The sequence below is a fragment of the Palaemon carinicauda genome, chromosome 9 (assembly GCF_036898095.1).
Source record: "Palaemon carinicauda isolate YSFRI2023 chromosome 9, ASM3689809v2, whole genome shotgun sequence".
NCBI lineage: Eukaryota > Metazoa > Arthropoda > Malacostraca > Decapoda > Palaemonidae > Palaemon > Palaemon carinicauda.
Window position 1 is genome coordinate 150,317,329 of NC_090733.1, and position 16,357 is coordinate 150,333,685.

The 16,357-nt window shown below is 41.8% G+C and overlaps 1 protein-coding gene and 2 long non-coding RNA genes across 9 annotated transcripts in view; 2 read left to right on the top strand and 1 right to left on the bottom strand.

The window, feature by feature from the left end:
• Nucleotides 1-16,357, top strand: part of shn (schnurri) — a 68,199-nt gene that overhangs the window by 44,816 nt on the left and 7,026 nt on the right. Inside the window, exons 9-10 of one of the 4 annotated variants that reach the window (XR_011045555.1) lie at nt 722-799; nt 15,787-15,896. Coding sequence is in view for 3 of the 4 variants with exons in the window: in XM_068380671.1 (XP_068236772.1) it covers nt 722-852; nt 15,787-15,896 (241 nt within the window). In the remaining variant the exon portion in view is untranslated. Of the gene's footprint in view, nt 1-721; nt 853-15,786; nt 15,897-16,357 lie in introns of all 4 variants that reach the window. The other 3 variants (XM_068380671.1, XM_068380672.1, XM_068380670.1) reach the window with 3 other exon arrangements.
• LOC137647275 (uncharacterized) lies at nt 8,372-13,485 on the top strand. Its single transcript, XR_011045562.1, has 2 exons — nt 8,372-12,848; nt 12,930-13,485. It is a non-coding gene; the product is annotated as an uncharacterized lncRNA (long non-coding RNA).
• The window catches only part of LOC137647274 (uncharacterized), a 63,215-nt gene continuing 59,698 nt past the window's right edge, over nt 12,841-16,357 (bottom strand). Inside the window, exons 4-6 of one of the 4 annotated variants that reach the window (XR_011045559.1) lie at nt 15,497-15,552; nt 14,780-14,914; nt 12,841-14,357 (exon numbers count right to left, since the gene is read on the bottom strand). This is a non-coding gene — a long non-coding RNA (uncharacterized lncRNA). The other 3 variants (XR_011045560.1, XR_011045557.1, XR_011045556.1) reach the window with 3 other exon arrangements.

Below are 16,357 nucleotides of genomic sequence, written 5' to 3' on the forward strand. Positions count from 1 at the left end.
TTACGTCTCGAGTATCAGTAGTAGCCACGAGTGAGATTAGCTGTGGAACGGCTCCCAGCTATTCTCAGCCCTTTCACACCGAAGCGTTAACTCTGTTCGGGGTGGAGATAGCTATGTGGCACGACCAGACATGCGTGTCCCCTGTTGTATTACGATGTCTTAAAGGGAAACCTTTGAGATACTCGCTCCAGAAGTTAGAATTCTGTGATAACCTGTGGTTAAATTCTCTGGGAATATCTTAGTAGTCTTATACCCAAGGAAGCTACCAAACAGGAACCTTCCATCAGGACGCCATGGCTTGAGCCCAAAAATGCTCTTTTGAATAGACATAACATTTCTTCTTTATCTGACATTTAACTTCAGTATGTCTATACAGTAATTGAAAAATTTCAAGTACTGGCTAAACCTACTTTTGTATTCCTTAACTTTCAAAGGGAAATACTGTATCCAATGGTGATATGGTCCAGTAATCTTTGTATAAAAAAGTTTAATGGCTATTATTTTGAACTTTGATTTACTGTACAGAATGTTTACTGTTGTATGTATCTCCAATAAGCAATTATTTCTGCATAACCAAGAATTGAACATACAGTATATGATAAAGGCTTCTGTTATAATTTTCATTGTTTTGAGTTTTTAGAGGTTCTAAATCAATATTATATGTAAACAAGATGATGAAGATGTAAATAGAGGTTAATAAGGAATGTTTTATTTTAAATAGAGGGTGATGAAGATGAAGAGGTGCCCATTGCTCATGAGCCCGGAAGTGCAAAGATACCTGTTATGGGACCATCAGCAAGTGAGTCATACAGTCCACAGTCTAGTACCCTGCCAACCATCGAAATTGGTTCAGTGAGTACAGTATACTGTATGTTGGTTTTAGTGAATGTGTTGCGTCTCATTGGTTTCTTTTGTTACTAAAAAATGGAGGGTTTTAAAACTGTATTTTGCTTGCTGTTGTATTGCCGTCTTGTGGAATGTTTCTTTGGTGAAAGTTTATTGGTTCTTCATTCATTCCTGGAGAAATGTGCTTATTTTGATTTATGATGAGGATGAAAATTTTATACATGGGTGGTATTAGTCCAGCTTTTTTGTACTATACATTGGTGTTATCAAGAGACAGCATGATCATGTATTGTTCGTAAGATTACTGTATTTGGTATTTTCATGTCATTATTTTCATATACAACAGCTTCATGGGTATAGTGGAACTATTTCTCAGTATGACAACTCTTAGCTTGATTTTTCTCATTGACTACCATCTGTTGGCATCACGAATACATGTTGTAAAAACAAATGGCTAAATGGACTTCTCAAATTTTCATAAATGAATGCATTTTTATAAAAGTTGTATTACAGTATTTGTAACTCGTAAATTTGTAAAATATTATTCAGGATTTTTATATTACAGTTAAACGTAAACTATCATTCTAAGGGCTAAAAAAATCTCTGGAAAGAAGCAAGGATAGCTTTGAATATAGTGTTCAGAATTAAATGTGAATGTAGATATGAAGGTTAGGTTTCACAGCAAACTTCTTAGCTCAAATCTATGGTCTGAATGTCCAGACCCAACAGTGCTTTAAAGAATTAAAAGTCCTAATTCATTGGTACAGTGTTTGTACAAGCAGGCACCTGCAAAGAGTTTGTTCTTGTGTCCTTTTAAGCTTAAGGTGCAGAAGCCAAGATCTCAAGATTTGTTTTGGTTCAACAGTCAGAGCTAATAACTTCCTGTCTCTACTGTAGTCCTACTTTCACAGTAGAGAGTTTTACATTGCAGTTCTTATTCTCTATTAGTGATTGAATTTGCTGCGTTGGATTTCTTTACGTTGTACAATATTTATATTGTATGTTTTTTCTATGTCCATTTGTTGATTATTTCTATTTTCCATTTTGAGTTATCTGTATTTAAGGTTAGAACAGAGGGAATTTATTCTTATTTCTTATAGAAAAAATTGTATTTAGAGTACAAGTTTATTTCTTGGTTGCGAATTCGCACTAAGAAAGAATTAAATTTGTTAACAAAGGCACTACTCTAGATTATTTTTTATAGATTTTGATTAAGGTACTACTGTACTGCAATTATTTCAAGTTTTGATTCTTCATTTCTCATTCTTTATATAAAACATGTAAGAAATTCAACTCTTCCTCACTAACCATTGCACTTTTTTCAATAGTATTTCTCTCATCCCCTTGAAATTATGCAAGAATTTCTACAATGAAGAGAGAGCATCAAAAAAAATATTTTTCTGGAGTCCACTAAATTCTTCATGGCTTGTATTAGATGATAAAAAGTAGTTAGATTTGCTCTACCAAACTAGTAATTTAGTAGTATCTTTTATGAATTTTCTTTGTTTTGTTTGTTTAGTAATTATCTTAAAAGTTAATTGCCACTCTTACCATTTTGAGTGCAATTTGATGCGAGTTAAGCCCCTTGCAGATATACCCTTTACAGGCAAAGGGCTTCTGAACTTTTGCTTTTGGTAATGGGTCTTGAGATAAACTTTAATTAGGTACTGAATCCAAGTACCCTGTCCACCAAACATTATACAATGGATGGCTTCTGATGGTTATACAGTATCAATTTCACTCATTGGTCATACAGATTCCTACCATTCTTAAACTATCGAGTCTAGGGTTATCAGCAGCAACATTTATCTCACCCTCTGAAATCGTAAATCAAACTAGTTTCAGTATAGTTTGTTTTGTAGTAGTATTTTTCCTGTAAACTCCTTGAACCCCTTTGTCTCTTACATCATAGTTTAGAAGTTGCGGAATAGTAATCCATTACTAACCCTGAAACCTGTGCGTTCACTCCTGCATGCATGTCGGGGTAATAACTCCTGTATGCTATACATGTTCATAACTGGTACTGATTCCTTTATTTGGACCACAAATATTGGTAAAAAGAAATGCTAAATTTAGTATATTGATTTTAATTATGAAGTATACATTTGCAATATCCATTACAACTTAATTTAAATGTTATTTAAGAAATCACAATTTACATTAACCCATTGTAGCAGATAAATTTTCCGTACCAAACATGCCCAGATCCCAAGCTTCGGTCTCATTTCCATTCTAAGATTTTGTACATGTGTCCACAGCTTGTAAACACAACTTGATCTTTGTAGATTGCCTCCAAAGACAATCTTCTTGTTTTTTTTTCTCTATGAGTTAAGAGCTAATTAAGGCCTTATTTAAGAATGCTTTGGGTCAATTCATTATTTTGGTGTACAACTATAGAGAAATTTTTAGCTATAATTTGCTTGCCTGCAGTTCTCTGTTGCGCCATCAGGGTGCATATTAGATCTGTAGAGCTTGATGCTTTGCTGGGTGCTGTCGCAATATTCCTGTTGAGGTTCCACCTGTTATGGGCATTGCTGATATTACTCACGTTATCCTTTGATTACATTAGATTGTCATGCCTCGGTTGAAGACTTCTTCCAGGTTGCTTGAGTCTGATTTTGCCTTCCTCTACAATCCTCACCATAAATTGGAAGTGCATACCGAGGGATTCTGAAGAGTTTAAGACTAGGGGTCACTTCTTCTGAACATTCAAGCTGGGACTTGTGGGTTGAACTTTCACGTAGCCATTCCTGCTTCTTTGCTAGTTTTGTTTGTGGACCTCCTTTTCATGGCTATGAACAGGATTGCTTGGCAAGAGATAATTATTCTGAACTGTCCTCAATGGAAACAACAGGGATTCTTGTTATCTACTTTAAACCTTTTCATAATACAAAGAGCCTCTTCTTGTTGGTTAAGAGTGCCTACTTCAGTCCGTCATCGCATCATAGTCTCGTTCTTCCTGTGGAAGATGCCTTTCTTCAGAGATTTGTAGCACTTCGTTCCCAGATATTTGGCCTGAACACTAGCTCTGAAATATTAATATTGGGAGAGGAAGTTTCTATGTAGGGTTTCCCTGTACGTACTCCTACATTGTCCTTTATTAAGCCACTTAACCCCATGTTACAGCCTAAACGCTAAATAGAACTTTGTCAGTTGATGTATAATCAGATTAACTCACTGCCTACTTTCCAAGAGGAAATTAGTCAGGTTTTCACTGTTGCTTAATGAATTAGCGTACTTCTTCATACAAGGTGCTCTACTGCATTCTTGTCAGGATGGGTTTCATTAATTTTGCTTCACTGCCTTGTTCCCTAAAGGTGCTTCAATTAGGGTGCTAAAATTACCTCTTCAGATACTTCTGCCATAGTGCTTCACTCCTTTCTTATGGGTGCTTCATGCTTCAGTCGCAATGGTGCTTCACTCCATATAAGTGCATCAGTCACGATGGTGCTTTACACCTCATAGGTGCTTCAATCACAATGGCGCTTCACTCATAGGTACTTCAGGTGTAATATTGCTTCAGTCCTGATGGTACTTCACTTGTAGATAAATGGTTTTTCACTCCGTATACTGTAGGTACTTCAAGTGTGATACGGCTTTAGTTACGATGGTACTTGGGTCACAATGGTGCTTCACTCCATATACTTTAGGTGTTTCAGTCATGATGGAGCTTCACGCCTTATACTGTAGGTGCTTTAGTCGTGATGTAGCTTCACTGCTTATATTGTAGGTGCTTCAGTGGTGATGGAGCTTCACTGCTTATATTGTAGTTGCTTCAGTAGTGGTGGAGCTTCACTGCTTATATTGTAGTTGCTTCAGTTGTGGTGGAGCTTCACTGCTTATATTGTAGTTGCTTCAGTCGTGGTGGAGCTTCACTGCTTACATTGTAGGTGCTTCAGTCGTGATGGAGCTTCACTGCTTACATTGTAGGTGCTTCAGTCGTGATGGAGCTTCACTGCTTACATTGTAGGTGCTTCAGTCGTGATGGAGCTTCACTGCTTACACTGTAAGAGCTTCAGTCATGTCGTGATGGAGCTTCACTTCTTATACTGTAGGAGCCGCGATGGTGCTTCACTCATACTGTAGGGGCTTCAGTTGCGATGGCCTTTCACTCCTTATACTGTAGGTGCTTCAATCGAGATGCTGTTTCATCCTTGTACTGTAGGAGCTTCAGTTGCGATGGTGTTTCACTCCTTATACTGTAGGTGCTTCAGTCTCGATGTTGCTTCACTCCTCTCTCGATGGTGCTTCACTCCTTATACTATGGATGCTTCAGTCACAATGGTGCTTCACTCCTTAAACTGTAATTGCTTCATTTGTGATGGAGTTTCACACCCTATAACTGTAACTGCTTCACTCGGTATACTGTAGGTGCTTCACTCGTTATACAGTAGGTGCTTCAGTTGCAATGATGCTTCACTACTAATGAGTGCTTCGGTCGCAATGGGATTCAGTCGCGATGATGCTTCACTCCTTATACTATAGATGCCTCAGTCACGATGGTGCCTTACTCCTTATATTGTAGGTACTTCAGCCACGTTGGTGCTTCACTCTTTTTACTGTAGGTGCTTCAGTTATGATGATACTTCACTCCTTATACTCTAGGTGCTTTATTTGTGATGGTGCTCCACACCTCATACTGTAGGTGCTTTAATCACGATGGTGATTCACTCATTATACTGCAGGTTCTTCACTCCTTATACTGTAGGTGCTTCAGTTGCAATGATGCTTCACTCCTTACAGGTGCTTCAGTCGCGATGATGCTTCGCTCTTGATAGGTGTTTCAGTCGCAATAGTGCTTCACTCTTTAAAGGTGCTTCATTTGCAATGGTGCTTCATTCCTTATAGGTGCTTCAGTCTTTAGAGGTGCTCCAGTATCGATGGAGCTTCAGACCTTAGAGGTGTTTCAGTCACGATGGTGCTCCAGTCCTTAGAGGTGCTTCCGTCGCAATGGTGCTTCATTTCTTAAAGGCGCTTCAGTCACGATGGTGCTCATTCCTTGTAGGTGCTTCAGTTGCGATGGTGCTTCATTCCTTATAGTTACTTCAAGCGCAATGATGCTTCATTCCTTATAGGTTCTTCAGTTGCGATGGCGCTTCGTTCCTTATGGGTGCTTCTGTTGCGATGGCGCTTCATTCCTTAAGAGTGCCTCTGTCGCGCTGGTGTATCATTCCTTATAAAGGCTTCAGTCACAATGGTGCTTCAGTCACGATGGGCTTCACTGCATATTGGTAGTTCTATCGCATTATTGCTTCACTACTTATGGGGGCTTCATTTGCGATAGTGCTTCAGACACAATGGTGCTTCACTCCTTAAAGGTGCCTCGGTTGCGATGGTGCTTCATTCCTTATAGGTGCCTCGGTTGCGATGGTGCTTCATTCCTTATAGGTGCCTCGGTTGCGATGGTGCTTAATTCCTTATAGGTGCTTCGGTTGCGATGGTGCTCTTCGGTTGCGATGGTGCTTAATTCCTTATAGGTGCTTCAGTCGGGATGGTGCTTCATTCCTGATAGGTGCTTCAGTCGGGATGGTGCTTCATTCCTGATAGGTGCTTCAGTCGGGATGGTGCTTCAGTCGCGATAATGCTTCAGACAGTGCTTCAGTAGGTATGGTGCTTTGCTCCTTACTGGTGCTTATGTCGCGATGAAGCTTTACTCTTCAATGGTGCTTCACTCCTTAAAGGCGCGTCAATCGCAATAGTGCTTCACTCCTTAAAGATACTTCAGTCGCGATGGTGCTTCACGCCTTCCAGGTGCTTCAGTAGGTATGGTGCTTTGCTCCTTACTGGTGCTTATGTTGCGATGATGCTTCACTCTTCAATAGTGCTTCACTCCTTTAAGGTGCTTCAGTTCTTATAGGTGCATCAGTTACAATGGTGTTTCATTCCTCATAGGTGCTTCAGTCGCGATGGTGCTTCATTCCTTATAGGTGCTTCTGTTATAATGGTGTTTCATTCCTTATAGGTGCTTCAGTCGCGATGATGCTTATTCCTTATAGGTGCTTCAGTCGCTATGGTGCTTCAGTCGGGATGGGGCTTCATTCCTTATAGGTGCTTCAGTCGCGATGGTGCTTCATTCCTTATAGGTGCTTCAGTCGCGATGGTGCTTCATTCCTTATAGGTGCTTCAGTCGCGATGGTGCTTCATTCCTTATAGGTGCTTCAGTCGCGATGGTGCTTCATTCCTTTTAGGTGCTTCAGTCGTGATGGTGCTCCATTCCTTATAGGTGCTTCAGTCGCGATGGTGCTTCATTCATTATAGGTGCTTCAGTCGCGATGGTGCTTCATTCCTTATAGGTGCTTCAGTCGCGATGGTACTTCCTTCCTTATAGGTGCTTCAGTCGCGATGGTGCTTCCTTCCTTATAGGTGCTTCAGTCGCGATGGTGCTTCATTCCTGATAGGTGCTTCAGTCGCGATGGTGCTTCATTCCTTATAGGTGCTACAGTCGCGATGGTGCTTCATTCCTTATAGGTGCTACAGTCGCGATGGTGCTTCATTCCTTATAGGTGCTTCAGTCGCGATGGTTCTTCATTCCTTATAGGTGCTTCAGTTGCGATGGAGCTTGATTCCTTATAGGTGCTTCAGTTGCGATGGTGCTTCATTCCTTATAGGGGCTTCAGACGGGATGGTGCTTCATTTCTTATAAGTGCTTCAGTCGTGCTGGTGTTTCATTCCTTATAAATGCTTCAGTCGCAATGGTGCTTCACTCCTTAAAGGTGCGTCAATCGTAATAGTGCTTCACTCCTTAAAGATACTTCAGTCCTTATAGGTGCATCATTCCTTATTGGAGCTTCAGTAGCGATGGTGCTTCACGCCTTCCAGGTGCTTCAGTAGGTATGGTGCTTTGCTCCTTACTGGTGCTTATGTTGCGATGATGCTTCACTCTTCAATAGTGCTTCACTCCTTTAAGGTGCTTCAGATCTTATAGGTGCATCAGTTACAATGGTGTTTCATTCCTCATAGGTGCTTCAGTCGCGATGGTGCTTCATTCCTTATAGGTGCTTCAGTCGCGATGGTGCTTCAGTCGGGATGGTGCTTCATTCCTTATAGGTGCTTCAGTCACGGTGGTGCTTCATTCCTTATAGGTGCTTCAGTCGCGATGGTGCTTCATTCCTTACAGGTGCTTCAGTCGCAATGGTGCTTCATTCCTTATAGGTGCTTCAGTCGCGATGGTGCTTCATTCCTTACAGGTGCTTCAGTCGCGATGGTGCTTCATTCCTTACAGGTGCTTCAGTCGCGATGGTGCTTCATTCCTTACAGGTGCTTCAGTCGCGATGGTGCTCCATTCCTTATAGGTGCTTCAGTCGCGATGGTGCTCCATTCCTTATAGGTGCTTCAGTCGCGATGGTGCTTCATTCCTAATAGGTGCTTCAGTTGCGATGGTGCTCCATTCCTTATAGGTGCTTCAGTCGCGATGGTGCTTCATTCCTTATAGGTGCTTCAGTCGCGATGGTGCTTCATTCCTGATAGGTGCTTCAGTCGCAATGGTGCTTCATTCCTTATAGGTGCTTCAGTCGCGATGGTGCTTCATTCCTTATAGGTGCTTCAGTCGCGATGGTTCTTCATTCCTTATAGGTGCTTCAGTCGCGATGGTTCTTCATTCCTTATAGGTGCTTCAGTCGCGATGGTTCTTCATTCCTTATAGGTGCTTCAGTTGCGATGGAGCTTCATTCCTTATAGGTGCTTCAGTTGTGATGGAGCTTCATTCCTTATGGGTGCTTCAGTTGCGATGGTGCTTCATTCCTTATAGGGGCTTCAGACGGGATGGTGCTTCATTTCTTATAAGTGCTTCAGTCGCGCTGGCGTTTCATTCCTTATAAATGTTTCAGTCGCAATGGTGCTTCACTCCTTAAAGGTGCGTCAGTCGCAATAGTGCTTCACTCCTTAAAGGTGCTTCAGTCTTTATAGGTGCATCATTCCTTATAGGAGCTCCAATCGCGATGGTGCTTCATTCTTTATAGGTGCATCTGTCGCAATGGTGCTTCATTCCTTAAAGATGCTTCGGTTGCAATGGTACTTCATTCCTTTTAGGTGCTTTAGTTGGGATGGTGCTTCATTCCTTATAGGTGCTTCAGTCACAATTTTGCTTCACTCCTTACAGGTGCTTCAGTTGGTATGGTGCTTCACTCCTTACAGGTGCTTCAGTCGCTATGGTGCTTCGCTCCTTAGTTGCCTGTCGTGATGGTTCTTCACTCCTTACACTGAAGATGCTTCAGTCGCGATGATACTTCAGTCTTTGCAGATGCTTCGTCGAAATGGTGCTCCAGTCACGAAGGTGCTTTTGTCATGATGGTGCTTCACTCCTTAAAAGTGCTCATGTCACGATGGTGTTTCACTCCTTACGGGTGTTTCCATCGCAGTGCTTCACTCCTTACGGGAGGTTCCGAGGTGACGGTGCTTCACTCATTACTGGTGCTACTGTCGTAAGGGTGCTTCACTCCTTATGGGTGCTTCCATCGCTATGGTGCTTCACTTGTAACGGGTGCGTCCATCGCAATAGTGCTTAGGTGCTTTTGTCATGATGGTGCTTTACTCCGTATGGGTGGTTCCGTCGCTATGGCGTTTTACTCTTTACTAGTGCGTCCGTCGCGATGGTGCTTCAATCCTTATGGGTGCTTGCATCGTGAGGGTGCTTCACTCCTCATGGGTGCTTACGGCGTGCGTCGCGATGATGCTTCACTCCCTACGGGTGCTTGCGTCGCGATGATGCTTCACTCCCTACGGGTGCTTGCGTCGCGATGATGCTTTACTCCCTACGGGTGCTTGCGTCGCGATGATGCTTCACTCCCTACAGGTGCTTTTCGTCACGATGATGCTTCACTCCCTAAGGGTGCTTGCGTTGCGATGATGCTTCACTTCTTACGGGTGCTTGCATCGCACTTGTGCTTGACTCCTTACAGGTTCTTGCATCGTGGTGATGCTTCACTCCTTACAGGTGCTTGCGTCACACTTGTCCTTCACTCCTTACAGGTGCTTGCTTCGTGGTGGTGCTTCACTCCTTACAGGTGCTTCCGTCGTGAGGGTGCTCCACTCCTTAAAAATGTTTTTTTTTTATGGTTCTTCACTCCTTACTAGTGCTTTCATCACAAGTGCTTCACTCCTCGCAGGTGCTTCCATCCCAACTGTGCTGTGCTTTACTCCTTACAGGTGCTTCTGTCGTGATGGTGCTTCTTTCCTTATACTGTATGTGCTCTAATCACGATAGTGTTTCTCTCTACTGGTGCTTCAGTTGTGATGCTGCTTCACTCCTTGTAGGAGCCTAAGTCAAGATTGGGCTTCACTCGTTTTACGTGCTTCATTCGTGATGGTGCTTCACTCCTTGTAAATGCTTCAGTCGTGATGGTGCTTCACTCTTTTTACGTGCTTCAGTCGTAATGGTGCTTGAATTCTTATAGGGGCCAAGTCGTTGATGGTGCTTGAATTCTTATAGGGGCCAAGTCGTTGATGATGCTTGAATTCTTATAGGCACTAAGTCGTGATGGTGCTTCAGTCTTTTCCCTATAGGTGCTACAGTCATGATGTTGCTTCATTCATTGGCCTATATGGCTTTCAGTCATGTTAGTGCTTCACCCTTTTTTCTATAGATGCTTCAGCCCTTTCCCTGAAGGTTCTAAGTCATGATGCTTCTCCCCATTATCTATGGGTGCTTAGTCTGCTTCACTTTTCCTTACACGAGTTTCATTCCTTTGCCTATAGGCGCTTCAATCCTTTGCCTATAGGCGTTTCAGTCTTGGCTTCAATCCTTTGCCTACAGGCGCTTCAGTCTTGGCTTCACTCCTTTGCCTATAGGTGCTTCAGTCTGCGCTTCACTCCTTTGCCCATAGTCGCTTCAGTTTGCGCTTCACTCCCTTGCCTAAATGCACTCCAGTCAGCGCTTCACACCTTTGCCTTAAGGCTCTCCATTCTGCGCCCCACGCCTTTGCCTATAGGCGTTCCAGTCTGCGCTCCAAGCGTTTGCCTATAGGCGCTCCAGTCTGCGCTCCACCCCTTTGCCTATAGGCGCTCCAGTCTGCGCTTCACCCCTTTGCCTATAGGCGCTCCAGTCTGCGCTTCACCCCTTTGCCTATAGGCGCTCCAGTCTGCGCTTCACCCCTTTGCCTATAGGCGCTCCAGTCTGCGCTTCACCCCTTTGCCTATAGGCGCTCCAGTCTGCGCTTCACCCCTTTGCCTATAGGCGCTCCAGTCTGCGCTTCACCCCTTTGCCTATAGGCGCTCCAGTCTGCGCTTCACCCCTTTGCCTATAGGCGCTCCAGTCTGCGCTTCACCCCTTTGCCTATAGGCGCTCCAGTCTGTGCTTCACCCCTTTGCCTATAGCCGCTTTACTCTGCGCTTCACTCTACTTTCCCTGTAGATGCTTCAGTCTGCAGTTCACTCCTTTCACTATAGGTGCTTCAGTCACGATGGTGCTTCTTTTTTTTCCTATAGGTACTTCAATCATGATGGTGTTTCACTCCTTTTCCTATAGATGCTTCAGTCATTATGTAGTTTCTCTACTTTCTTTATCCCTGAAGGTGATTCACTTTTTTTCCATATAGGTGCTACAGTCATGGTTGTGTTTCACTCCTCTACCCATAGGTGCTTCAGTTATAAAGGTGCTTCAATTCCTTTCCTTATATGGTCTTCATTCAGGTTGGTTTGCTAGTTTTCTAATGGGTGCTTCATTCAGGTTTGTTCCTTATTGGTTTTCCAATAGGTTAATCATTTTGATTTCTTTGTGCATTTCATCAGTTTCCTAGGAGTTCTTCATTCTGTTGCACCAACTTTTCCAACAGGTGCTTTATTCCAGATTCTTCAGTTTTCCACATAAGGATTTCATTACTCTCCTGATGGGCACTTCATTCATGGTGCTCCACTGCTCTCCCAACAATTGCTTCATTCATGGTGCTCTTCTGCTGTCCCAATAGTTTATTCATCCACAGTGCTTCATTGCTGTCTAAACTGCTTTCCTTCATGGTAATGTGTTGCTTTGTCAACGGGTGCTTCGCTGTTCTTCAAAACAGGTGCTTTATACATGTTGTTCTTTCAGTGGGTGCTTCACTTATCTCCCACTTTGTGTTTTATTTATGGTGCAATATTGCTGTCCCAAAGGGTTTCTACAATTATATTGCTTCATCGTTCCCTCAAAATGTGCTTCATTCATGGCACTTCAGTGATCTACCCAAACGTGTGCTTTTCTGCCCTGAGGGGTACTTAATTCAAGTTTCTAATCTGCTTTTTTAATGGGTGCTCCCTTCTTAGTGGGGTTTCGTTCATGTCGCTTTACTGCTCTCCTAGCTGGTGCTTCATTGTTCTCTGAAGGGTTCTTCATTTATTTGTGCTTCACTGCTCTCCCAAGGAGTGCTTCTTAGCCTCCTTCACCAAAGTTTTTCATTGATAGTGCTTCAAAGCTTCCAAGACAGCCTTCATTCAAGAAGGTGTGACTTCTTCCAAAGTAGTGCTGCATGGTCTCTTGTTAAAAGAAGTGTTCCATTCATTGCAGTAGGGGCTCCTTCACAGGATGTGCATTCAAGGTGTCTCAGTACCTTCTTTCCTAGAAGAGTTTCATTCATGGTGCTTTAGTCCCTACTTCCCAAGAGGAGCTTTATTTAGATATTTATTTGGTTATTCCTTCCCAAGGTATTACTTCAGAATTCTTCCTTAGCGGTGCTTTACTGTCTCCTTCCCAAAGAGGTGCTTCATTTATGGTTCTTCATTCAGAATGCATCATTGGCTTCATAAGTGGGGCTTCATTCAGGGTACCCCAGTGCCTCCATCCTAATGAGAGCTTAATTCAAGATACTCCATTGCTTCCATCGTAAGAGGAGGTTCATTCAGGTGGCTTCTGTTCCTCCTCCCCCAAGATATGCTTAATTCAGGATACAGTACTTCATTGCCTCCTTTCCAAATAAGTTTTTCACTGTCCCAAAGTGGTGTTTCATTCATGAAGCTTTACAGACTCATTCCTGAAGAAGCACATACTTCATTCAAGAGGCAGACTCTTTCCAAAAAGATGCTTTATTGAAGAGGTCAAGCCTTTTTTTCAAATGGGTGCTTATTTGCAAGGCCAAAATTCCAGACTCTTTCCAAAAAGATGCTTTATTGAAGAGGTCAAGCCTTTTTTTCAAATGGGTGCTTATTTGCAAGGCCGAAATTCCTTCCTTTGTTCAGGATGCCGTGACTCCCTCCAAAGGGGTGCTTTTTCAGGTGGCTGTGCCTTATTCTAAAGGAGCTCTTCATTTTGGTGTGTACCATTCAGAAGGATGAGCCTCCTTCAAAATATTAGCTTTCTAAAGACGGGCTTCATTCATGAAGCTATTCCTCTTTTAGAAGACTGTGCCTTTCAAGAGGTTTGTCATTAAGGGGGCTGTGTTGCTTTCATACGGTAGTAGGCATTGATGTGCCTCAGGAGGTTGGTGTCTATTGATAGGCGTTGGGATTCTAGTTGCTTACAGGAGGCTTTGCGTTCTTTGTAGAGTATGGGGATATAAGCGCTTCATGAGGCTCTGATTCTATCAAAAGAGGCAATTTGTTCTTTGAATTTTTCATTCATGAGCCTATGTATCCTTAGTAACATTTACTATGTAATAAAGTTAATAAGAGGTTGAACACCTAGATTGAAAAAATGAAGTGGGAAATGGCCATAGAGTAGAAGGCTAAAAGGTAGTTCTTACAGCCAAGTACCAAAGGGATGCTGTAAAAGCCTTTATGAAATGCCTGTACAGTAGTCATCAATTATAAGAAGATAGGCATCAAAGTGCTTCAGGAGGCTGTGCTTACTGCTTTTAGCTGTGCTTCTTAAAAACTATGTGCCTGGTGGTGTTTCATGGGCGAGATTTAGGTTTGTTGCATGGCTTTATTGGTGCCTGAAGACTTTGCAGTGCTAGTTATTTAGATAAGGTGGTGTTTTCTTGGTTGACAGTGGCAGAGGGCCAATGTTTTGCAAGATGTTTTGTTTCTAAAGAACCACAAGTTTCAGTCACTGAAATGACAAATCATGGCTGGTGTTCCCATCTTTTTCACCCTTTATGCAGTGGTATATGGTCATAAAAGCTTGTCTTTTCTACTTATACGTCCCTGTGTCCAGTAATTTTCTCGATATAAACGTACTAAGAGTGTGACAAGTATCGTGGTTATGTTTGAACATGCCTGCTGTAGCATACAACAAAATAATCGGGGCAGAGGAGCAAGAGGTGAACATTGATCCAAGATTTGTTCTGGAGGCTAAAATCTTTGTAGCCAGTTTCCTGAGCAGTAATTTATATATCTTGCCTTTGAAATAGTTGCTTAGGTAATTAAACTATCTTGTCAATCTTGCAACATTTTTCAACAAATAAACTTATTGTTAATGCTCCCCCTCAATTGGGTCCAGCCTATTGGAGAATGAATACAATGGATCAGTAATGACACAGACCAGATTTTGATACCCTGCTTCCCTTTGGTGTCTGGAGTAAATAATCTTCATAGCTTGTCTACAGCCTCAGGACAAGTGGCTCATGGATTTTTTCAATTTCTCATACTGCCCCTTGTCACCTTGTCTGCAGAAGATGCCCACAATTATTGTATGGTTTTTGGATTTATATATTTAGAAACCAAGCAACTGGACCTATAAGATTATTCAACACCCAATTGCATCTAGGGGAGGGGGGAATCTGTGAGTTACACTATTAAGTAAAGTTACATGTGGTTGAAGAGTAAGTTGGAAGAATAAAGTGTCTTAGTTTCTAGAAGGATGTAAAGGAAGCTGCAGCCAAGGCCCAAAAGAATGCTGTAAAGATTCAAGTAATGCCTGCAGTGCTGAGTGCTGAGGTTCATTGATAGTGCCCTCCCACCACAATTGTGAAATTACTCTACTAAAATTCTTTAATATTTAAAAGAAGAAATTAATCATTCTATAAATTGCTACCTACAGTCATTTTCTGAAATAAGAATTAAGTTAAACAGATATGGAAGCACTTACTGAAATTCTTGTCAGTGTTCGTTTAATTGCTCGTGTCATCTGGTTTGCCATATCGATAGTTTTATCTTTGCCTTTGGTTGGACACAGTTTTCTTTTCTCTTGTCTTCAATTTATCTTGGGGATGGATTGTCCCAACTTGGGATCAGATAAGGAGAGATGAAAAGTTGTATGACAGACTTCAATTTTTTTTTTTTTTTTTCTACAACTAAGACATTTTCTTGCATGGAAATACTGTAAGGCTAAATGTGACCAACGAGATGTTGAATATGTGTTGGGGGACTTGGTTTCGTAGCTTTTACTATACACAACATTAATGATAACCTCCAGCACAAGATTTAAAGTAGCAATATAGAAACCACATGAAGAGGAGGATAATTTTGTATAATGGTAATGACTTAGTTTTTAAGCTTTCTAAACTTTTGTACACAGAATTAAAGGAAATTGTTCTAGTAAAATTGAATACTTAGGAATCAAGACTAAAAATGTTTGTCAATCTTAGCGGTGTCATTACACCTCCCGTGTAATGACACCTTGATTTTTTTACTATTGTAGACCAAATTTAGTGTGACCAACAGAGTTTATGAAAAGTACAATGTCCAAGAATGTTTAAGATTACATTAAGACTTCTAAAGCTGTCTGTTGCATAGAACTATCTTGTTTTCTCTCTTCCAAGACTTTTAAAGCATATGAACTGAAAATGGGTAAAACAATCCATACCTTACTGTGGGACTTTTGATGATTGTAGCATGGTGCATCATCCTTATTCCTGTTGGCTGTAATAAGAGTTTCATACGTTATTTTTACACTGGATTGTTAGAGGTACACAGCAGTTTACTATGGGCATAATCTCTTGAAATTATAATAGTGTTGATTGTAAGGTAATCAATTCACTTGGTGATGGTCACTGAGGGAAGAAATTTTTCTGTTGATGTAACTGCTAGTAGATAGTACAAATCCTCTTCCTTTTAGTCATCCCAACATCCCATAGACTCCCATCCCTCCCCCAGGGTGCTACAGCTGGCCTCCTGGCATGCTACCTCTGCCATGAGAAGTTTCTAGATTTGGAGCACCTTAGTGGTCACCTGTACAATGTGCACAAGGTATCCATCACCTACCGGTACGTTTAGCACACCGAGAACCTTGCCACTGCCCTTTTAGTATAATCCTCTCCTAAAAATAAATAAAGGACATCAGCATTTATGTGCCACCTGTACATTTTAGAAGGCTTCATTAATTAATCATGAGTATTAGTAATCATGCATGTGTGATGTCATGACTAATTGTAATCATGCATGTGTGATGGGTTATAGACGTTTCTCTGTCAGTCTGTTTCGTAGTCAATCACTTTCGCCCCCGGGTGAAGTTGATTCGCCGTCCTAATTGCACCTACACTTTGTGGAATCGTTTCGCCCCCGTTATTAAGAAATGGACCAAGACGTGCAATTGGCAGCAGAATTTTTTTTATTATCTTGTCACAAGCTAAACAAGTGGAAGCCATTCTTTAGCAGTCTCGAGGTTGAATTGATGACCACTGATGAGCAGTTGGTTTTTATACCCTATGATTATTCAACAGGTGTG